The sequence below is a fragment of the Euleptes europaea genome, chromosome 8, assembly GCF_029931775.1.
Source record: "Euleptes europaea isolate rEulEur1 chromosome 8, rEulEur1.hap1, whole genome shotgun sequence".
Classification (NCBI taxonomy): Eukaryota; Metazoa; Chordata; class Lepidosauria; order Squamata; family Sphaerodactylidae; genus Euleptes; species Euleptes europaea.
Genome location: NC_079319.1, coordinates 8,873,056 through 8,895,671, shown reverse-complemented (window position 1 = coordinate 8,895,671; position 22,616 = coordinate 8,873,056). Strand labels below are relative to the sequence as shown.

The following is a 22,616-nucleotide window of genomic DNA, read 5'->3' as shown; positions in this document are numbered from 1 at the left end:
GATCGTGTTAAATCCTACTTTTATGTGCATATAATAGAAAACACACCCCTCCTCAATTGATCATGCAGGGAAATACTGTAACAGTTATGTCTAATGCTGTTCTGTCGCTAGGGCAGACGGGGACACTTATATCTCCCTGAGGTTGCTGGACATTTCAGTACCATTCATTTGCTTGACTATGGCCAAACTTGTAATATTGTCGTGTTTTTTAATGTGGATCATGTTTTGGCATCCTGGGTGCTGCTTGTAAGTTATCTTGTCTTGGGCTTGGCAGGATTGTTTGCCGGAGTATCTTTTTTCCCAGTGCTTTGTTTAGCCTTAAATTATTCAGTGGATCGGAGCTTGTACAGCATCCCAGGGGAGATTATTACAGTCTGAAAGATCTCACCGTTAAGAAGGATTTTGTGATAGCTGGCTTAGCCTTTTCCATTTTAAATTTCTTTCTTGCAAGCCCTACCCTTTTTTGCCTTGGAGCTCTCTATATTACTCATAAGTAAATCATTATCCTCATCTTTTGGAAGCCAACTTCATTAACTTTCAACTGAGACAACCTGCTGCTTAAACTCTCGGATGCAGATCTTTTCCAATTTTATGCCACAAATAAGCGGGTGGGAGTGGAGGGGCTAGAAGGGCTCTATTAAGGGAAGCTTTTATTTATATTGTTTGTTTGAATATCTAGCCCCATCTGTAAAAATTGGGCCACACTGGTATAAGAAAGACTGTTCTTCAAACTTGGGGTACACCCTCCCTCCCCCCGGTTTGTAGAAAAATGTGAAACCATAAAAATGGGGGCGGTGTCCAAAAAGCCTTAAAACTGAGCACTCATTTGTAAATTTGAAGGCAGAAGACTCTTCTTCTGTAGATGGTTGTAAAAAATGTGTGACCAAATTGATCTATGCTAGAGATAAGAGTTGTACTCATTTTGATGCTCAGAGGACATGTTCTCTACTTGCCCTGGGCCTGTTATCTAAGAGTAATTTTCCTTCCTGTATGGATTCTCTGGTTAGTCCAAAGTTATGTAGAATCTTTATGCTTTCAAGATTTAATTGCCCTTTTTCAATGGTTTTGCTGGGCCGTATGCTAAAGATCCCTTTCTCAGACTGGCTGTGTCCCTGCCCTCTTCAGTCAGTGGTCTCCTTGGTACATATCCTTTTGCACTGTCCTTATGTATACCAACTTAGGCTAAAATGGATTATACCATGTTTTAACAAATGGCCCACATCTTCTTGAGCAACTTTGGAGCAAAAGGTCCAGTTCTCTTGGAGGACTCTGACCCTCAACGTACTTATTTTGTTGCTCGTTTTTTTGGAGGCTGCAGAGAAGAGACGAAGAGAGGTGTTTTTAGAGATGGGTCTTTAAGTTTTATGATTTTATTGTTCAAGACGTCCGTCTAAGAACAGGGGGAAAGAAAGAAAACCAAGAGCATTTGTTTGCTCTTGCACAAGAAACTGTCTCCTCAAAGCATCCTTTTCCCCATCCCACCACTGAGACAGCCTGACAGCAAACGGGTGGGCCAGCCGGCCGGCCCCCCAACACCACTGAAACATCCACTGAGGTGGGTGGGTGTATAAGCAGGACCCAGGTTCCCCCTGCCGGCGAAACTGCCACTGAGGCAGCAACAGTGAAGGTGGGTTAGAGAAGTCAGGATGGAAGAGAGGGGGTTTCTTCTGGGGATGAAGTTCAGACAGGAAGGTGAGGCAGCCACCCTGCTGGCAGGCTGTGTGCTCCTTGACATCCCTTTGATGCAGTAGTAATGATCTCATCCCTGGTATAAGGAGATTGTACACCTGCTAGGTTAGGTCATCCTTTGTTTTGCAGCTGTTAGGCCTGAGAAAGTATTTTTGCTGAGGCAGTTATGGCTTTCTATGTTGCTATCTAAGAAAAGAGCTCATTGAAGTAAGCAGATGTGTTCATTTTTAGTCTTTGGTGCAGCCCCACATTTGGGACTGCGCCTGCGCGCAGGCCTGCCACCGGAAACTTTTACTAGGCTCAGGCCTCTAGTTGGGATGCCCCTCCCCTAGGGCAGGCGGGCCAGCTTCCCACCAAACCACCCCATGCTCCTGGGCAGGGCATCCCCTCCCTCCTCAGTTCCTTCTTTGCCGCCACCGAGAGTGGAACGTAATTAAACTTTCTCAGCTCCATTTTCTTCAAAAGTCGTCAGAACTGTTCGTTTGTGAGTTTTTGGGCTGCCGCTCAGGGCTTCCTGACCAGCCCCATCTTCTCCGCTCCGTGGAACGATTTCTGAGAGCCCGGTCCCCCCAGCCGCGTGCCGAGGGCCATAATGGCCTCCAAATTCCCTTTCAAGCATTGTCCCAAGTGCGATACCAAGATCCCGCACACAGACAGTCATGACCTGTGCCTACTTTGCCTAGGCAAAGGCCATAACGTCACCACATGCAAGATATGCCAGAAATTCTCTACCCGGGCACACAACACGCAAACTGCCCGCTTGAATGCCGAACTATGGAGAAAAGCCCTTATGGCCCCGTCCCCGTCGGTCGGATCCAGGACACCTCAGAGGGCTCAGTCGACCCACCGACCCTGCTGTCGACCTAAAAAACAAAACAAAAACAGAAGCAGATAAGTCAAAAGTAAGGAGAGTAGAAAGGGTAAAGAATCTTGAGCTCTCTGCGTATTAAGTAGGTCGGCAGCGGGCGAGGAACGAGGGATGCCCCACCCAGGAGCACGCGGTGGCTTGGCGGGAAGCCTGCCCGCCTGCCCTAGCTGAGGGGCATCCCAACTAGAGGCCTGAGCCTAGTAAAAGTTTCCGGTGGCAGGCCTGCGTGCAGGCGCAGTCCCAAATGTGTGTCTGCACAGAAGACTTCAATGAACAGCAGTTACAGGTAAGTGCAACTCTGTTTTTCTGATGATATTGCCTATTACAATAGCCAACCAGAATGCTTAGAAGTAGTCACATGATTGTGTTTATCAACTTTAGAGATTGATCAGGTAGATAGGTTTTCTCTATTAATATACATGGTTGTGAATAGCAAATCAGATTTCCTTGAACTGAGGCTCAGAAGGCAGAGATTGAAGAAATCCCTGATTGGTAAAACACTGGGACCTTTAGGCTTATTTGATAATCCTTAAGAGCAATAGGCAAGAGAATGAAATCAGATTCATTTTAACTGATATAACTAATTTTGGTAATTATTAGAACAATGTTAGGAACTTTAATCTTACTAGCCCGTATAACTACATATTGTGTAGGATCAATTATTTCACTTCTTTACTCTGTACTGTCTTGCTTAATAAAAAGAATCTCTTATCAGTACAAAATAGAAAGATTCAAATAGGTGTTTGGTCAATTACTGGTTGCTCGAATAAGAGAAACAACAGGACTCACGGTCTGAAAGATTATATTGTGTTATCAAAAGTTAGAAAGGATAACTTTTTCTGGCATGGTAAAACAAGGATTGATATGAAGCTGTGAATTGTATCTGAAGCAGAGCTTTGGAGAATTTTCAGCTCTTGATCTTTCTAAGTTTTGCGATCGGAAAAGTCAGTGCTATACCTTGCTGCGCCATCTGCCTCCTACCTTCGCCCAGGGGCTACTGTGTGTACACAGCGGTGGCAGCTGGCCTCTGCTGAGTCCCGCCAGCTGGCCTCTGCTTCGGCTGTGGCACATGACATCGACTGACTGGCATGTCCTGGCGGAGGTTGCCGACGAGTCAACCACTGCCAATCCAAACTACCAGGCTGTTTCCTGGTCAGGGATTGAGCGGGGCTGAGGAAAGGGCTCTGATCAGGCTGCACCTCTCTCGCCATGTGCCAGGCACTGTGCAAATCCATGCCATGGGTAGTAGTGCAAGTGTCAGGGCCCCCCAGACCCACAGAGGCAGGAATAGGTCGGCAAGGAATATGAGGCGGCAGGGACTGGGGAGGTGTTTGTTGACCATTAGCACTCCACACCCCAAGTCCACTGCACCAGGAAGATCTCCTGCACACACTCCATGCTAAAGCAGAATGGATGCAGGCTGCTTTGGGGCAGATGAGGCCTTTGGTGTTGACAGTCCTGGGATCTCCCCCACCCCCAATCTTGTGGGTCCCTACTTGTATGTCAAATTCTCAATATGGCCCCATCTGCAGATAGTTAAATCCAGGGATTGGGGCCATAGAGAGAGGAGGGGTGCTACAAATTTGGGGGTCCTCCAGTGTTGCAGAAAAGTCTGAAAAGTTTTAAAAGATGGAGGAAGGTTTAAATCCATAAGAACGAAAGAGCCTTGCTGGATCAGACCCGGGTCCATGTAGTTCAGATCAGGTCCATATAGTCTGGAGGTCCAACAACAAGGCATAGAGATTAAGGCCTTCCCCTGGTGTTGCCACCTAATTTTAATGCCTCTGAATGTGGAGGTTCCCTTTTGTCACCATGGCTAATAGCCACTTATAGATCTATTATCCATGGATCTGTTTGATCCCTTTTAAAAGCCATTTTAAAAGCTGTAGCCATCGCTACATCTTCTGGCAGTGAATTCCACATTTTAATCACTCACTGTGTAAAGAAGTATTTCCTTTTGTCCATCCTGAATCTATTGTCCATTGCCTTCATTGGATGCCCTCGAGTTCTGGTATTTTGGGAGAGGGAGAAAAAGTTATCTTCGCCAGCTCTCCATCCCATACATAATTTTATAAAACCTTATCATGTCACCCCTTAGTAGTCTCTTTTCTAAACTGAAAAGTCCCAGACGCTTCAGCCTTCCTCATAGGGAAGGTGCTCCAATCTCTTAATCAACTTTGTTGTCCTCTGCTGTGCTTTCGCCAGCTCTGCAGTGTCCTTTTTTGCGATACGGTGGCCAGAACTGCACACAGTATTACAGATTAGGCTGTACCATAGAGGGACATTATAATATTGAGCCTTTTTTATTTTCAGTGCCTTTTCCTAATAATGCCAAACATAGAGTTTGCCTTTTTGACTGCAGCACAATGGGTCGACACATTTCATCCTTCCCAAATGGAGGAATGTGTCGACTCTGCAAGCTTAGCCAATGTCAGCTTACCATCAGCAGAGGGGAGGGAGGGGCCCCGTGCCCTGAGGCAGCCCACCATGGCCTCTCCTCTGAAGGCTGATGGGTGGGGAGAACGAGCGGGAACCACCACCCATGGTGGCAGCACTGTGGGCAGGAAGTAGCCAGAACCACTGCTGCCCCTCACTACCACTTCTCCCCCTCCCCATTGTGTAACCCATGGAGAGGTGGCAGAGTAAGGAGGAACCAGTGCTGGTGCTATATGACCTGTGGAGAGGCAGCAGTATGTGTAGGCGAGGAAGGAGCTGCCAATGCTGCTGCTCCACCAGGAGCTGGTGAGTGGTTGGGCGAGATGGGTGAGTGGCGCTGCTGTGTCGCCAGCAAGCAGCTAGCCTGGCGGGCCAGCAAGAGAGATCGTTTCCCCACCCCACCCCATCCCTGCGGGTCTCGCAAGCCCCCGCTTGTGTATATGTATTTGCTGTTCTTTATAAGCAGCTTTGACAAGTTTCAGACAGCTAATTATGGTGTGTTAATTCCCCCCTGCTCTGAATTTCCTAATCAACTAATCAGATTGCTTTGCTTTTCCATCCCATTTAGGCAGTCTGAATGCTCTAAATTTTACAACAAGAAGATTAGCGGCAATGAGCTGGTGCTGATTGTCATTTCTAAGTAACTCATCATTATGGCACACCAAGAGCAAACAAGGAGAGCTTTCTTTGGGGAGGGGGGGGGGAAGTCAGTCAGTCAAACATCTATTTGTGGACCTATTGAGAAAGAGGTGCGAGCGCGAGGGTATTTTTAACACTTGCTAAATAAAATACGACCTACCACTGAAGTGTCTAACCTGATGCAGCAGCACTTCAGAAAGGAGCTGGTGCTTTCTGAGATAAGCAGAACTGAGAGCCCATTCACAATGCGGAATCTGTACCTCTCTGTGAGTGTCTCCTGTCCCTAGGTCTCATGAAAGGGGACTGTAACTAGGGGCAGGGAGACTGCTGTGCTAAGCTCCCTCCAAAACATTTTGGTCCCCCTTCACTCTCACTTTTTTATTTATTTATTTTATTTATGTAGTTACGCTATTTATAGCCCACCTTTCTCCCTGGGACTCAAGGTGGATTAAACAGAGTGAGTCGATACAATCAACAGGGATGGGTCGACATTCATAGAATCATAGAGTTGGAAGGGACCAGCAGGGCCATCTAGTCCAACCCCCTGCACAATGCAGGAAATTCACAACTTACCCCCCACCCCGTGACCCCTACTCCATGCCCAGTAGATGGCCAAGGTGGTCTCCCTCTCATGATCTGCCTAAGGTCATAGAATCAGCATTGCTGTCAGATGGCCATCTAGCCTCTGCTTAAAAACCTCCAGGGAAGGAGATCTTACCACCTCCCGAGGAAGCCTGTTCCACTGAGGAACCGCTCTAACTGTTAGAAAATTCTTCTTAATGTCTAGACCGAAACACTTTTGATTTAATTTCAGCCCGTTGGTTCAGTTTTTTTTTTTTGAAAATTTTATTGTTTTTTATAATATAAATTTTCCATGTTAACAAACAACAATACACGTAGTATTAAAAACTAAATCATAGGTAATGTTGTTATAATTGTTTAAATGCTAAATAAAAATAAAAAATAAAGGAAAATTTATTGACTTCCCCATCACCTCCGTCCGCCTCTTAATAAAGTATTCTATCCCATCGTGATATGGTCTGATCTTAATTATTCTTATATCTCAATTAGGTTTCAATCACATTATAATTTCAATATAATTGAATATGTTTCTTTATGTTAACAATATCATCTAGATCAGATTAAAAGGTACTCTTCCATTTTCCCCAGTCCTAGTTCATATTCACAATATTTCATCCAAGCCTCCCATTCCCCCATAAATTGAACATTGTCTTTTTGATTTAAAATAGCTGTAAGTTTTGCCATTTCCACCAGTTCAAACATTTTCATAGTCCAGTCTTTTTCCCCAGGAGTATCTGCCCCTTTCCATTTTGCTGCATAAAGCAGTCTTGCAGCTGTAGTCGCGTAAATCAAAAAAGTCCTTTGTTTTAACAAATCATCAGGTATCATACTTAATAGCATCATTTCTAGTGTTTTGGGTATGTTTTTTTGTACTATTAGTCTTAATTCGTTATATATCATATCCCAAAAATCCTTAGCTTTGTCACAAGTCCACCACATATGATAAAAAGAACCAACTTCTTTATTACATTTCCAACATTTAGGGGATGTCACTTTGTAGATCTTTGCAATCTTCTTAGGCGTTAAATGCCATCTATACATCATTTTATAGATATTTTCTCGAATTGACTGCGCATTTATTCCTTTCAGGTCTTTCGCCCATAGTCTTTCCCATTTGTTTAGGGCAATATCATGTCCCACAGTTTGAGCCCAATTAATCATTGTTGGTTTGATTATTTCCTGCTCACAATAAATGGTTAAAAGAAGATTATACATTTTAGAAATCAGTTGAGTATTATTATCTAATAGCATCCTGTGAAAAGGTGATTTTTCTTTAGAGAATCCATTCTTCATATCTTGTGTAAATACTGATTTAATTTGATGATATTGAAGCCATTGTAAATCGTCTTTAAGTAACTGAAAGTCTTTTAGTGAGCTTTTCTTTCCTTCCCAGTTAATTAACTCTTGGTAGGTGATAAATTTGTCCAATCTAAGTGGGCGTAATGTCAACATTTCTTGAGGTGATATCCACATTGGTGTTACTGGTTCAAGAATATGTTTATATCTCATCCATATATGAAATAAGGAAGACCTGATTATATGGTTACGAAATGATGCTTGTATCTTAATTTTACCATACCATAAATAGCCTTGCCATCCACTTATATTGTTAAAACCTTCAAGATCTAACAAACGCGAATTAGATAAGTTCATCCAGTCCTTTAGCCATACTAAAGCGGCCGCTTCAGCATAAAGTTGAAAGTTAGGTAGTGCTAAACCTCCTCTAACTTTAGAGTCCACCAGATGTTCAGCCCGTTGGTTCTGGTCCGACCTTCTGGAGCAACAGAAAACAACTTGGCACCATCCTCTGTATGACAGCCTTTCAAGTACTTGAAGTATATTCAGTAAACAATGAAATAGGGTTAGGATTGTAGAAGTCTTGAACCAACCAGAACTCTAAAAACAGAACTGAAGCAAAGCATAAGTATTAACATGACTTATTAAGTAGTACAAAAATTACATAGTAGGATTCCACTTTTACAGCATGGTATACACAGTAGTATAGACCAGGGCTTCTTAAACCTTTTCCACTCGCGACCCCTTTTTGCCCAAGAAATTTTTACGCCACCCCGTGTATACAAAATAGGTATATAAATCAAACATTTACTGAATAATAAATCATAAATTTATTTAAAAACAATATTTTACTGTTGCCAAATTTTTCGCGACCCCATTAAGTTACACAATCCCATATGGGGTCACGGCCCACAGTTTAAGTAGCTTTGGTATAGACCACAGTCCCGAATTGTTTGTCGAAGTAACTTTGTGAACTATTTTGTACAGTGCAATTATGTATGTGATTTGACATATTGGATTTATAGGCCACCCTTTCCTGGCCAAGCCAGGCTAATTGATGTACTTGTCATCAGGGGAAATGTATAGACTGTCGTCCACCCGATTGCTTAGTAATACACAAACTGCTTCTGCCTTCCTGTATTCTGGGCAGTGAATTCTCTGAGATGGACCGTAAAACACTTAAATCAGAAAATGGCCTGTCCATGCAGACAGCTGATTTCCACGTTCACAGAATCTCCCCTACCCCAGGTTCCAAGATGCCTTATTTCTTTTGCTCCCTTGAATACAGAGTGATGGATCCACGCAGGGGGCAAAAGCCCCTAAAGGTTTGCTCCAGACACTTCTTCCCTACCTCCACCCTTCAACTCACAGTCTCTGGGGCAGGTTCCTCCGTACTCACCTGTATGCATTCTGTGTAGGTCAGTACAATCTGCCCAGCATCTCTGCCTGATCCGCAGCCCGAGTTGCTAAGCAACAGAGGCAAGGAAGTAGGGGGAGAGGAAAAGGCCAGGAAAGGAGGTACACAGGGAGAGGAACCAGGGGGTAACGAAGCAAACTAGAAGTGGTACAGCCAGTGTGAATAGCAGGAACAATGCTGGGTGTCTCTGGGTGTAGAGGAGTCCATAGTTCAGAAGAGAAAATGGCAAATGGCTTTGAAAACCCAAGGTGTAGGAAGTAGTTGTCAACTTGTTGATTTTTAAAATTATTCAGGGGTGTTCTGGGTGGGGGCAGAGCTGTGGTAAGAACATAAGAAAGGCCATGCTGTATTAGACCAAGTCCATCAAGTCCAGCAGTCGGTTTACCCAGTGGCCAACCAGGTGCCTCTAGGAAGCCCACAAACAAGACAACTGCTGCAGCAGTGTCCTGCCTGTGTTCCAAAGCACATAATATAATAGGTGTGCCCATCCGATCCTGGAGAGAATAGGTATGCATTATGACTAGTATCCATTTTGATTAGTAGCCATGAACACCTCTCTTCTCCATGAACATGTCCACTCCCCTCTTAAAGCCTTCCAAGTTGGCAGTTATCACCACAGGGAGGGAGTTCCTGGTAGAACCTGATGGATAGGATATAAAGTCTGAAAGATGTGGAACCTTGTGAGTTTAGGGTGCTTCAGCCGGAGGTACCTGGTGGGTGAAGGGGATGACAGCTGGAAGAACCTGGTAGGTGAGGTAGAGCCAGTGTGGAACCTGGTGGATTCTGGCAGAGCTTGGCACTGGCTTGAGTCTCTGGGTTCGTAGCTCCCAAGGATGCTTGCCTGACAGCATCTGGTTACATTGGTCAGTGCAGTAAAATGCTGGTGATAGACCACCTTAAGCGGGCAGAAGGTCCACTTTTTTCAGCTTCCATCTCTCTCTCTTTTTTTTTTTTTGAGAGCCTGAAAAATATGGTAAACAGAAAGGCTTACAGCACTTCAGAAATTAATAGATTTATTGTAGTATAATCTTTCTCATGCTGCATCTTTAGAAAATAAATCTAGGATAGATCCCCCCCCCCCCGCAGTGAAAACAAAACTTGTTCCACATGGAATAGAGTTATCTCTGAATAGGCTTAGAATGTTGTCCGCAGGGGACAACACTGAGCCCCTGCTTAAGGTAGGTTTAGGAGTAAGAAAATAGCTCTAAATCCACCCACAGCTATCTTGATAGGGAGGGGCATTTCATGCCTGAGTTGTGTCCCTGTTTTGGTAGAGAAAGCAGCCTTCCTTGGCCATCCAGACTGTGTTGCCTAGGGGGTGTGTGACTTGGTGGTTCTGAGCCATCTGGCTTCATTGGCATCGTGCTGGAGTGGACACGGTCAGGGTTGGGAATCATCGAAGGAGAACCTTCTACTTCCCTGGAGTTTCTCCCTGAAGGGTTGGAAAATATAACATTTGGCATAAGTATGCAAGAGGCAAACTGTTAAGAGTCAGTATGAGGTCGATCTAGTCCAGAATTCTGCTTCTCCTCTGAGGCAAGGGCATCTTGTGATCAGTGGGTGATTCCTATGCACTTCTGGGGAGGCAGGACCATTTTTTTTTTCATTTCCTGTCTCCTTGGCAGGAATCGCCCTGGTGGATCCAGTTTCCGTCCCGCCTCTGAGGGGAGAGCAGCTTAGTTGCACAGAGCTGTGCTTGCATAGGTCTTCAAAGGAAACTGCAGATGGGAGCCAGCGTGGTGTAGTGGTTAAGAGCGGTGGTTTGGAGTGGTGGACTCTAATCTGGAGAACCGGGTTTGATTCCCAGCTTAACATATTACAGTGTAGATGGGAATAGACACCCTCACTTCAGAAGTGTAGAAGGGCATTTACTCAAAGCCAGAGATGTGGGGTGGAAAATTTTCCAACTTGCCTATGTAAATATGGTCTGTTTATCTAGTGTTGTTAGGGCTGTCCAGCTGCAAATCAGTCACGTTAGATGGACAAAATGTGGGATATACAGCACAGACAAACCCCTGTGCTTGCATGTGGTATATTAGCCACCTTCTGCTAACATTTTCATTTCACTAACATTTTTTAAATATTTAATTTATTTTCATTGTTGTTTAAATGTTGCTAACATTGTTTAAATTTAGAAAAGAGCAAAGAGTCCAGTAGCACTTTAAATATTAACACAATTTCTGGCAGGGTATGAGCTGTGACGAAAGCTCGTGAGTCTGCCTTATACTGAATCAGACCCTTGGTCCATTAAAGTCAGTATTGTCTACTCAGACTGGTAGCGGCTCTCCAGGGTCTCAGGCAGAGGTCTTTCACATCACCTACTTGCCTAGTCCCTTTAACTGGAGATGTGGGGGATGGAATTTGGGACTTCTGCATGCCAAGCAGATGCTCTTCCCCTGAGCCACAGCTACTAGACTCTTGCTCTTTTCTACTGCTACAGACAGACTAACCTGGCTGTCCATTGTAATCTATCTCCATTGTTTAAATCTGAACCAGAAAAAAATTCTGATTCATATTTTCCCTGGAAACCCACATCACTGACTCCAGCGCATGTCGATGTGTTCAGAAACATCAGCAGCTATGACGGCCCGCTGTGTGTGTCTTTGGTACGCATGTGAGACAAGCTAGATATATGTGTGGGACCAAATAGGTGTGTATATGTGGGGTAGCTTTGGACAACTAAATGAGTGTGCTCTGCATGTACACATGCTGTTAATTTGTAATATGTGTAACTGCCTTCAGCGTGACCTACCTCTTTGGTACTTCACTGGCTTCTAAGTGTTAATGTCAGGTTGGGTGTAAAGAATTGGAAAGCCAACATTAAAATGGACCCTCCAAGCGTCAGTGCTCCTTGTAGGATTAGTGTGTCAGATGGCATATCTGCATTTGTTGGCCGGGGTGGGGGGGAAATATTGTCCCGTATAAAATAGGAAACCGCTTGAAGGCCCGGGAGCAATTCTTTGAAATTCTGTGATTAAATTTGGAGATGCCAGTCCACTCTCTCCGGTTTATGGTTTCCAGCCTTGCTTAGTGAGTATTTAGAGCAAATAAAAATGAACAGTGTGTGAAATTGCAACCATTCATGAAACCTCTGCTGTGGTATTATTTTTCTCTCCCCAAGGTATTTTTTTTGTAACAAAATATTCTAAAATTGGTTTTCCAGTCCGTAGGCAACCATAAGCTATAATAGCCGATAGAATCAATATTTACAGGGAAAAAATGTATTTTATTACCAAGTTTCCCTGAAATGGGTGCATGATTACCTGTCTTCCTTAATCTTTGTTTAATGTGTCAACAGCCTTAATCACACATATTTTGCTTTTCTGTTCTACTGACGGTATTTTACCCAGGATTAGCACATACTATCTTTGCCTAATTGTGTGACATCTAAATGCATTCTTAGTTTAGGCCAGTGATATATCAAATTATCTCAGATGTGTCATGCACCTGCAGTGTTGAATATTAAACCAATGTTCCTTTACAGCTGTGCAAGTCTGCTTCTTAAAACAATTATTTTTTGGCTTTTCCTAGGAGGAAGAGTTGAGGAAAAGCGGAGAAGCAAAATATTTCCACCTAAATGATGACCTGCATGTTTTAATTGAAGTGTTTGCTCCACCAGCAGAAGCATATGCCAGAATGGGACATGCACTGGAAGAAATTAAGAAATTCCTCATCCCTGTTAGTATATACTCCAGTTGTTTCTTTCTTTTGTTATTTGCTGTGCTTGAAGCAAATGGTGTTTTAAGATTTTTTAAAGAAGTTTTCGAAGCTGGAATCTTTGAAGACTTGTTTGGCAAAGACTTCAGTGAAAATGTTAGACGTGATGCTCCAGTGTGATGCTTTCATTAGAGCTATGGAACCATTTTGGATGCCCTGCTTTTCCTGTGTGGGGTGAGAGAGGTAGAGGCTTTCTTCCCCCCTCTGCCTGGTGTTATGGCCCACACCTCCAGCACCAATGGGCATCCACGTTTCCATAGCGGCTTACTTGGCTTGCATTGTTTGCCTGTGCTCAGTAGAAATGCAGCGTTTAATCTAGGACTTGGCTTCACATTGGGCCAGCATATTGTCTGAGCTATCCCTCACCTTGATAGCTCAGATATGGTGAGGGGTCTGGAGACCAAGTCCTAAGAGGAAAGGTTGAAGGAGCTGGGTATGTTTAGCCTGAGGCGGAGAAGACTGAGAGGTGATATGATAACCATCTTCAAGTACTTGAAGGGCTGTCATGTAGAGGAGGATGCTGAGTTGTTTTCTGTTGCCCGAGAAGGTTGGACCAGAACCAACAGGCTGAAATGAGATCAGAAGAGTTTCTAGACATTAAGAAGAATTTTCTAATGGTTAGAGCAGTTCCTCAGTGGAACAGGCTTCCTTGGGAGGTGGTAAGCTCTCCTTCCCTGCAGGTATTTAAGCAAAGGCTAGATGTCTAGTAGCCATGGCAAATAAAGGGAATATCTGCATAAGAGGCAGAATAATAGTGCTAGGAAGTAGCATGGGGGGAAGGCCTTGGCTTCTATGCCTTGTTTGTTGGTTCTCCAGGGCAACTGGTTGGGTGCCGTGTGAAACTCTGTGGAGGTCTAGATGGACCAGTGGTCCAACAGTTACTTCTCAGTATGATCAGGGTGGGTAGCCATGTTAATCTGTCAATAGCAGTTAGAAAAGATCAAGAGATCAGATCCTCACCGTGCCATGAAAGCTTGGAGCAGCTGTTCTGTCTTTGCCTGGCCTACCTCACAGGGTGGTGGTTAGGAGAGGAAAACAATACTGTAAGCTGATTTGGCTCCCCATTGGGAAATTAAGCAGGGTAGACATAAAATAAAGGTATATAAGCTATCCAAGGCTGTGTGAATCAGGTCCCTCCTTGCTAACCATTGAAGAGCCACGCTACAGTCTGTGCAGCCAACGGTCAGAAATTCTGTTCAGTCTGATGTTTCTGTCGTGTTATTGCCCTTAAGAGGGTTTATTATTTTAAAAACTCATACTCTTAGATAAACAGAATTTAATAACAGACAAGGAGCCCAGGTCAACCGCTGTTTTGCTTCTGTAACTGCTAGACTCCATTCAATGTGTGATACTTAACAGCACGCTGGTGGCACCTTTCCTTTTTAATATTTTCAGGTGTTCCAACAGAATCCAGTAATCAGTTCTTGTAGGTTATCCGGGCTGTGTGACCGTGGTCTTGGTATTTTCTTTCCTGACGTTTCGCCAGCAGCTGTGGCAGGCATCTTCAGAGGAGTAACACTGAAAGACAGTGTCTCTCAGTGTGAAAGTGTGTTAGAAGAGTAATATATATAGTCAGAAAGGGGTTGGGTTTGAGCTGAATCATTGTCCTGCAAAAGAATCAAAGGTAATGTGCTAATCATTGTCCTGTAAGAATCAAGATAATGTGCTAATGAGGGTGTGGTATGTTAATGTGGAACCATTGTATCCTGAAGTGATCTGTTAACATGTGGAATCCAAAATTAATCTGCATGGCTATTGTGGACTGTAGTCTTTGTTAGTCTGGAGTTTTTCAGGACAGGAAGCCAAGCCTTATTCTTAAACTCGCTTCTTTTCTGTTAAAGTTGTGCTGATGTTTATGAATTTCAATGCCTTCTATGTGCAAACTGACAAAATAGTCAGCACAACTTTAACAGAAAAGAAGAGAATTTAAGAATGAATAAGGCTTGGCTTCCTGTCCTGAAAAACTCCAGACAAATAAAGACTACAGTCCACAATAGCCATGCAGATTAGTTTTGGATTCCACATGTTAACAGATCACTTCAGGATACAATGTTTCCACATTAATATACCACACCCTAATTAGCACATTACCTTGATATAGGACAATGATTAGCACATTACCTTTGATTCTTTTGCAGGACAATGACTCAGCTCAAACCCAACCCCTTTCTGACTATATATTACTCTTCCAACACTCTTTGACACTGAGAGACACTGTCCTTTAGTGTTACTCCTCTGAAGATGCCTGCCACAGCTGCTGGCGAAACATCAGGAAAGAAAATACCAAGACCACGGTTACACAGCCCAGATAACCTACAAGAACTGATGAACTCTGACCGTGAAAGCCTTCGACAATATTTAGAATCCTGTAAGCTTGGTGAATTGTAGCCATTGTGTGTGTGTGTGCGTGTATATATATAATTTTGCCTCAGCAGCTTGGGAAATTGTGTGATAGGCTAGGAATCAATTGTGTGTATAAAGTGCCATCCAGTCGCAGCTGACTTATTGCGACCCCTTATGGGGTTTTCAAGGCAGGAGACGTTCAGAGGTGGTTTGCCATTGCCTGCCTCTGCATAGCAACCCTGGACTTCTTTAGTAGTCTCCCGTCCAATTACTTACCCTGCTTTGCTTCAGATATCTGATGAGATCAGGCTATACCATGCTGCCTTCCCTCCTCAGGAATTGATTTCCAGGTGATGATGATGTTTTAGTTTAGTCCTGCAGATTGACTGTTTATTGAGAGTTGATTTGCACAGCTGGTTTTGTTCTTTTTTTTAATTAAAAAATACTAACACAAGACGTTGCATTATAGCAAGTGAGACTGTTGGTCCTTCTAGTTCGAGGTGGTCTCCTCTTCCTGGCAGCAGTTCTCGAGGATCTCGGACAGAGAAAGATCTTTCCTAAAACCTGCCATTGAAACCCTTTAACTAGAGAAGGCAGGAAAGGATATTGCAGGGCTTGAGAAGGTGCAGAAAAGAGCAACCAACACAATCAGGGGGCTAGAGCAACTGCCCTATGAGGAAGGGTTAGGGCTGTTTAGCTTGGTAAGAAGGTAGTTAAGGGGAGACATGATAGAGGTCTATAAAATTATGCATGGTTTGGAGACAGTGGACAGGGAGAAGCTTTTCTCCCTCTCTCATAATACTAGGACACAGGATCATCTGCTGAAGCTGGAGAGTGAGAGATTCAAAACAGAACCCAGGCAGGACAATGCTGCTGCAGTAGTCTTGTTTGCGGGCTTCCTGGAGGCACCTGGTTGGCCACTGTGTGAACAGACTGCTGGACTTGATAGACCTTGGTCTGATCCAGCCTGGCCTTTCTTATGTTCTTATGAATTGAACCTAAGGCCTTCTGCATTCCAGACACATGCTCTGTCATTATTGGCAAGTTTGGAAACTATCTGAAGGCCATGCTGCCTTCCCTCTGAAAGTCTTGGAGATCTTTTATTTTTAAAAAATCCAGTCTGTTCTATCACTTGTTTATCACGTGTTAGAACCAGTGTAGTGTAAGTGGTTAGAGTATTGTATTGCAGTCTGGGGGACCAATATTTGAATCCCCGCTCGTGCCATGGAAGTTTGCTGGGTGAACTTGGGCCACTCACACTCTCAGCCTAACCTACCTCACAGGGCTGTTGTGAGGATAAAAAGGAGGAGATAACATGATGTGAGCCTACTGGGTCCCCATTGGGGAGAAAGGCAGGGTAGAAATCAAGTCAATAGTAATAAATAATGGCCTGGTTAATGCACTGTTTAGTATCATAAAACTGTTAGGAATTGTTAGAATTTTGAACAAATCTCTTAATTGGTGAAGAGAACCCTTGCTGAGCAATGCTCGGTTCAAGCAAGATGAAAGGTACTTTATCGGCCTCTGTCATCCCTCTTACTCTTTTCCACAACGTTATCTAACTCAATTACAGGATCCCCTGGAATAGAAACTGAACTCTGAAGTGCTAACATTAGCTCACTCATCTATTTTTGCGTTGTGGATGAGGAAGAATGCCTCCTCTTTGAACACAGAGGAGCGTTAGGTCTCTTTGAAGTCCTCCCCGCAGTTGAGAGGCACTCTGTGAACTGTGAAATAACTTTGTTTTGAATTCTGTAACTCTCCTGAAAGGAGCTCTTCATGGGGTAGAAAAGTTTACTGCCTGCATCTTGCTTATGACCTGGAGCGCCTAGCTGGAAATCTGTTCAGCCCTGGGTATTTTTAATTAAATGTTTCTTAAAGCATCCACTGTTACAGACTGGGTATACAGAAGATTTGAAGCAGGGGTTACCCACCCACACAAACACATTAGATTCTTTCCCCCCTTCCTTTGTATTGGTTATCTGGGACTTGGAGGTTCTCACCATAGGTGATCAGGCTTATGATACCATGCCTCCTCTGCTCTCCAGACTCTATTTCATCAGTGTTTATTGTATCTTTCTACAAGGCAAACGGAAATGAGCCGTATTGCATACTGGAAATGCCAGTAGTTAATGTGCTGTTGGCAGCAGCAAAAACTAATGAGCATGGGGCAGACTTTTACACATCCCATATGCATATGGTACAGGGACTGTGCATTGGGGAGGGGCTGTGGCTCAGTGGTAGAGCCTCTGCTTGGCATGCAGAAGGTCCCAGGTTGAGTTCCCGGCATCTACAGTTAAAGGGACTAGGCAAGTAGGTGATGTGAAAGACCTCTGCCTGAGACCCTGGAGAGCCGCTGCTGGTCTGAGTAGACAATACTGACTTGGATGGACCAAGGGTCTGATTCAGTGTAAGGCAGCTTCATGTGTTCATTGTCTGTCGCTATAGTTGGACAGAGAAGAAAGCTGATACCTTTGGAATGTGATGTTGGAGGAGAGTTTTACGTATACCATGGACTGCCCAAAAGTCAAATCAGTGGGTTCTAGACCAAATCAATCCTAGAACCTAAAATGACTAAATGGAGGCTATTGTACTTTGGTCACATGAGAAGACAAGAGGCACTGGAATAGATAATAATGCTAGGAAAAGTAGAAGGCAGCAGGAAGAGGAAGACCCAACATGAGATATAATTGACTCAATCAAGGAAGCCATGGCCCTCAGTTTGCAAGACTTGAACACATGAAGCTGCCTTATACTGAATCAGACCCTTGGTCCATCAAAGTCCGTATTGTCTACTCAGACCAGCAGCAGCTCTCCAGGGTCTCAGGCAGAGGTCTGACACCTCACCTACTTGCCTAGTCCCTTTAAGTGGAGATGCCGGGGATTGTACCTGGGACCTTCTGCATGCCAAGCAGATGCTCTGCCACGGAGCCACGGCCCCTCTCAGAGGGGCTTGAGCAAGGCTGTTAACGATAGGACATTTTGGAGGATGTTAATTCATAGCGTCACCATGAGTTGGAAGCTACTTGACTGCACTTAACACACGTGCATCGTAGCGGTGTTCTTGAGTCCCAGATGTCATCCATGTTCAGTCTGCTTTAGTGAAAACAAACTGGAACCTTGTGGCACCACTGGGGAAAAAAATATTCTGTGTGTTTATGGACTATGGACCACTTCATCAGGTGCATCTAACAAAGCAGGTTCTAGCTCATGAAACTCTATAATAGAATACACATTTTATAAGTCTTTAAGCAGTGGTTTTCTCAAACATTTAATAAAGTGGAATCCACTGTTCAGCTTCTTGTGTTTTTTCTGGAAGTCCTTGCAAAATCACTCCATATTACTTTCTACCTCCCCAACAGAAAATTCAGGAGTCTTACGTCAGCGAGCACTAAACAAGCATAGAGTGCATATGTCATATTCAGTATTTATAAATCGGTAGCACAACAGGTGGTATTTCATGACAGTTTATCACATTACACAGAAACACACCCACATTTCCCACAACTTTCCAGAGCACCTCTTTCCTCGTGTCCTCGTGACCCACCTGCGGGAGAACTGTGATCCACTTGTGGCTCTCAACCCATAGTTTGAGAACCACTGCTTTAAGGTTTCACAATATTTTTGGAATTAACAAACAAACATATTGATGGAGGGATAGGTCCATCAATGCTTTTTTTGTTCCTAAATGGATCCTCCATGTACAAAAGCAGTATACCCCTGAATATCAAATGTTTGGGTGGCCACAACTTTCAAGCTCTGTGGAAACTCAAAGGCCCATGACTGGCTACCATTGAAAAGAGAATGTTGAGCTAGATGAACGTCACTTTGATCCAGCAAATCTACAAATTTTATCCCCACCCGCTTTCCTCCAAGGGTAGCTTGTTTTCCTCTCCCTTATTCCACAGGCATTCTTCTTGAGAATAGTTCCAGCTCACTGTAATCTGAAAAGGGGTTGCTTAGCTCTCATTTCAACAATAGTTTAATGAGGGTTGATGTACTGGGTTGACAGGTTGCTTGAATTTTGTGGAACTCACCTCCCCCCTTCCAATTTATTTCCTTTGCATCCTTTTTATCTAGTAACCAAGTTGGCATAATTAAAACGATCTTGTGCCAGTCCTACGCCTCCAATTGTATGTGGTTTATAATAAGCGTGTGATACGAAATGCCCAAAATATTTGGCGTGCAAGGGAAGTGAAGCTGTCTCTTTTCCTTCCTGTCCAGGACTACAATGATGAAATCAGACAGGCACAACTGCAGGAATTAACGTATTTGAACGGTGGCTCGGAAAACGCAGAAGTTCCCGTAGTCCGTGGAAAACCTCCTTTACGGGCACGAGGAGTCCCGGCCCCTGCTTTGGCAAGGTACGTATTTAATTCTATGACTTTTGCTTCGTGGCCTTATTTTATGTACCTTAAAAACCATAACTGATCTTTCCTGTAGACTAGTATTCTTAAGAGATGAACAGTGTGGCTGAGTTGTCTGATTATCCATGGTGACCTCTCTATACTCCTGTAAGATTTGTTGTTGCCTTAAAAAAAAGTCCTCTTCCTATGAGAGAGGCAGGTATGGTAAAATGGGCAGCCCATTCCTTAACCTTTCGGTGGCTGGGGACGGTGTGGCCGAAGCTCTGCCACGGTGCTGCCGTGGCGCCTGCCAAGCGCTTCCCCGGCTGCTGAATTGCTTAAAAAAGCCTTTTTAAATTTTAAATGGCCCCAAACAAGGCATTTCCCCACATTGAGAACAGCGAGGCTGCGCCAGGAAAAACCAGGCGCAGCAACACTGTTGCTGGAGGGGGCGTTCCCAGCTTGGAGGGGCTTTGGAAGCTGAGTAATGTCAGCTCCGCCCCCAGGAACACCCCCCCCCCCATGCCATCACCGCATGTATCTTCTGGGATTTACATCCCAGAGAGACTGTGCCGTGGGGGGAGCAGCGTGCAGATCCGCGGTGCCCTGGCACCGCCAGCACTGTCCCCGCCGCCAGTGCAAGTGCCTCTTATCACAGAATAAGAGGCACTTATGCTGGCGGCGGGGTCACGCTGCCTCCTGAGCTGTTTCGGCCCTCCACCTCAGGAATGGGCTCCTAAAAGACCATCTGTGGCCTAGCAAGGTGTATCCTAACAACTATTTAATATGGTCTCCTGACTTTATTTTTTAAAATACTGTTTTTCTCTACTCTTCCGTGTGTTTGGAATTTATCTGCCCTATTCTGTGGTATTTTGGTGTTACGATTGTTGGCCACTTTGGACGTTTTATGGGAAAGACAGGATAGAAACCACTTAAACCAGGGGTTCCAGCAGTGGCGTCCGTGGGGGCTGACGCCTTTCCTAGCATCTGCCAAGAGTTTTTTTTAAAGCGGGTGGGACCAGGTGAGGCTTTCGAAAACCTTTGCAGCTCCCACGAGAGCACACAGATTTTCACTCCATGACTGAAGTTAAGCAGCCATTTTGTGAATGCCTCCGCCTCCTTTGGCAGCCATTTTGTGGCGTTGCCCACCATGCTGTCAGAATTCCAAAGGTGTCTGCAGGCTCAAAAAATGTTGAGGACTCTTGTCTTAAATAGTTCCCCAAGCACCGTTTGGGGCTACAGGTTGAGTAGCCCTTATCCGGATGTTCGATATCCACACTGATCCGAAAACTGGACGTTTTGAGCCGGCATGCAGGCATTACAGGCCCTCAGCAGCGCCATTGATAGTGCAATGGACACAAAATTATTTAAAATTACATTCAGGCTATGTGTATAAAGTAGATATATATATAAAATATAAATGAATTTTGTGTTTAGACTTGGGTCCCATCCCCAAGGTATCTCATTATGTATATGCAAAAATTCAAAAATATTCCAAAATACAGACCACTTCTGGTCCCAAGCAGTATGGATAAGGGATACTCAACCTGTAGAAAAAGAAGAATTGGTTTTTATATGCCGACTTTCTCTACCGTTTAAGGGAGAATCAAACCGACTTACAATCACCTTCCCTTCCCCTCCCCCACAACAGACACCCTGTGAGGTAGGTGGGGCTGAGAGAGCTCTAAGAGAGGTGTGATTAGCCCAAGGTCACCCACTGGCTTCATGTGTAGGAGCGGGGAAACAAATCCAGTTCACCAGATTAGCATCCACAGCTCATGTGGAGGAGTGGGGGATCAAACCCGGTTCTCCAGATCAGAGTCCCATCTGGAGTAGTGCATCTGTGAACCTGTAGTTCTGAAGAAACACCCTTTTCATGGTTGGGTTGGTTGGGTTTACGAGCCAAAAAGGACCACAGATCTTACTTGCCTGCCCAGTGGTTAATGGTGCTAATCCATGGCTTTTAAACTGACACTTGCATCTTCTGGATCCAGCATGTGTTAGCTGGGTTTGGCCCCGCTGACTTCAAGCTGTCGCCTTTTAGTTCCCCAAGGGGAACACAGTTGCAGCCAGCAACCACTTAGTACAGCCCACAATATTGAAATGGGCTCATAAAAGCAGTGGGCCGGGTTCCTGAGAGGCAGTTTTGTAAGGCTGCAAGAGATCTATGAATGCTACTTGGATAAAGCAGTTCAGCAGTATACAGATGTGTGCGTTCTGTTCTTTTTAAGGTGAGGGGCAGGCATGGAAGATCCGAGGAGGATTTGCCAAAGTGAAATCGCTTGACATTAGAACCAGAATGCATGCCTAGGTGACCCCCATGATCCAGTGCTCAGATTATACCTGTCTATAAATTAGTTTGTGATCCTAAATTGTGAGGAAGAAATGCTGTTGCCTGTGTAGCCAGCGTGGCATAGTGGTTAAGAGCGGTGGTTTGGAGCTGTGGGCGCTATTCTGGAGAACCGGGTTTGATTCCACACCCTTCCACATGAGTGGCGGACTCTAATCTGGTGAACTGGGGTGGTTTGCCCACGCCTCCACATGAAGCCAGCTGGGTGACCTAGGGCTAGTCACAGTTCTCATAGAACCCTCTCAGCCCCATCTACCTAACAAGGTGTCTGTTGTGAAGGCGATTGTAAGCTGCTTTGAGACTCCTTTCGGTAGAAAAAAGCAGGGTATAAAAACCAACTCTTATTCTTCTGTTTTTAAAAGAGGAGACAATTTGCATCTGTTGCGTGCCCTCAAGTGAGGTCCCCCACTCCTCACAGTATTAAGGAAACCGTGGGTTGCTTTCTTTGGATGCTTTCCCCAGACAAACTTAACATGACATCCGCCATGGGGCCAGCCCGTGGCCATGGATGACATTTTAGAGGAGTGTTTAGCCATTTTAAAATTGGCTTGAGGGCCTGAACCTGATCAGACGCACAATGCAGCAGCAACAGACAACTGTTTTATTCTCCCCTCTGTGTATTTTGAAGTGCCGAAACAGTCCCACAACAGTTGTTCTGGAGCATCGAAGGAAGCGCGGGGAGGGAACAAAATCACCTGTTGCCACGACGCTGCGGGCTAGATTAGGATCAGGATCCTCGCAGCAATTTTAAGGTGGCTAAAGGCTCCTCTAAAATGGCATTGGTGGCCACTGATTGACCACGTGGCCACCATCACATCTAATTTGGTCCAGAGGAGACCAACAAAGAGGAGACCAAAGCCTCCCTTTGTGTGTTCAGATGGCCTTCTTGAGAGGGGGAAGCAAATGGATCAAGTAGACCTTTTCATGCCCTTT

The 22,616-nt window shown here is 44.6% G+C and overlaps 1 protein-coding gene across 1 annotated transcript in view; it reads left to right on the top strand.

The window, feature by feature from the left end:
• KHDRBS3 (KH RNA binding domain containing, signal transduction associated 3) overlaps positions 1–22,616 on the top strand; it is a 157,018-nt gene that overhangs the window by 83,009 nt on the left and 51,393 nt on the right. Inside the window, exons 4-5 of the mRNA XM_056854111.1 lie at positions 12,459–12,605; positions 19,212–19,351. Coding sequence (XP_056710089.1) covers positions 12,459–12,605; positions 19,212–19,351 — 287 coding nt within the window. The remainder of the gene's footprint in view (positions 1–12,458; positions 12,606–19,211; positions 19,352–22,616) is intronic.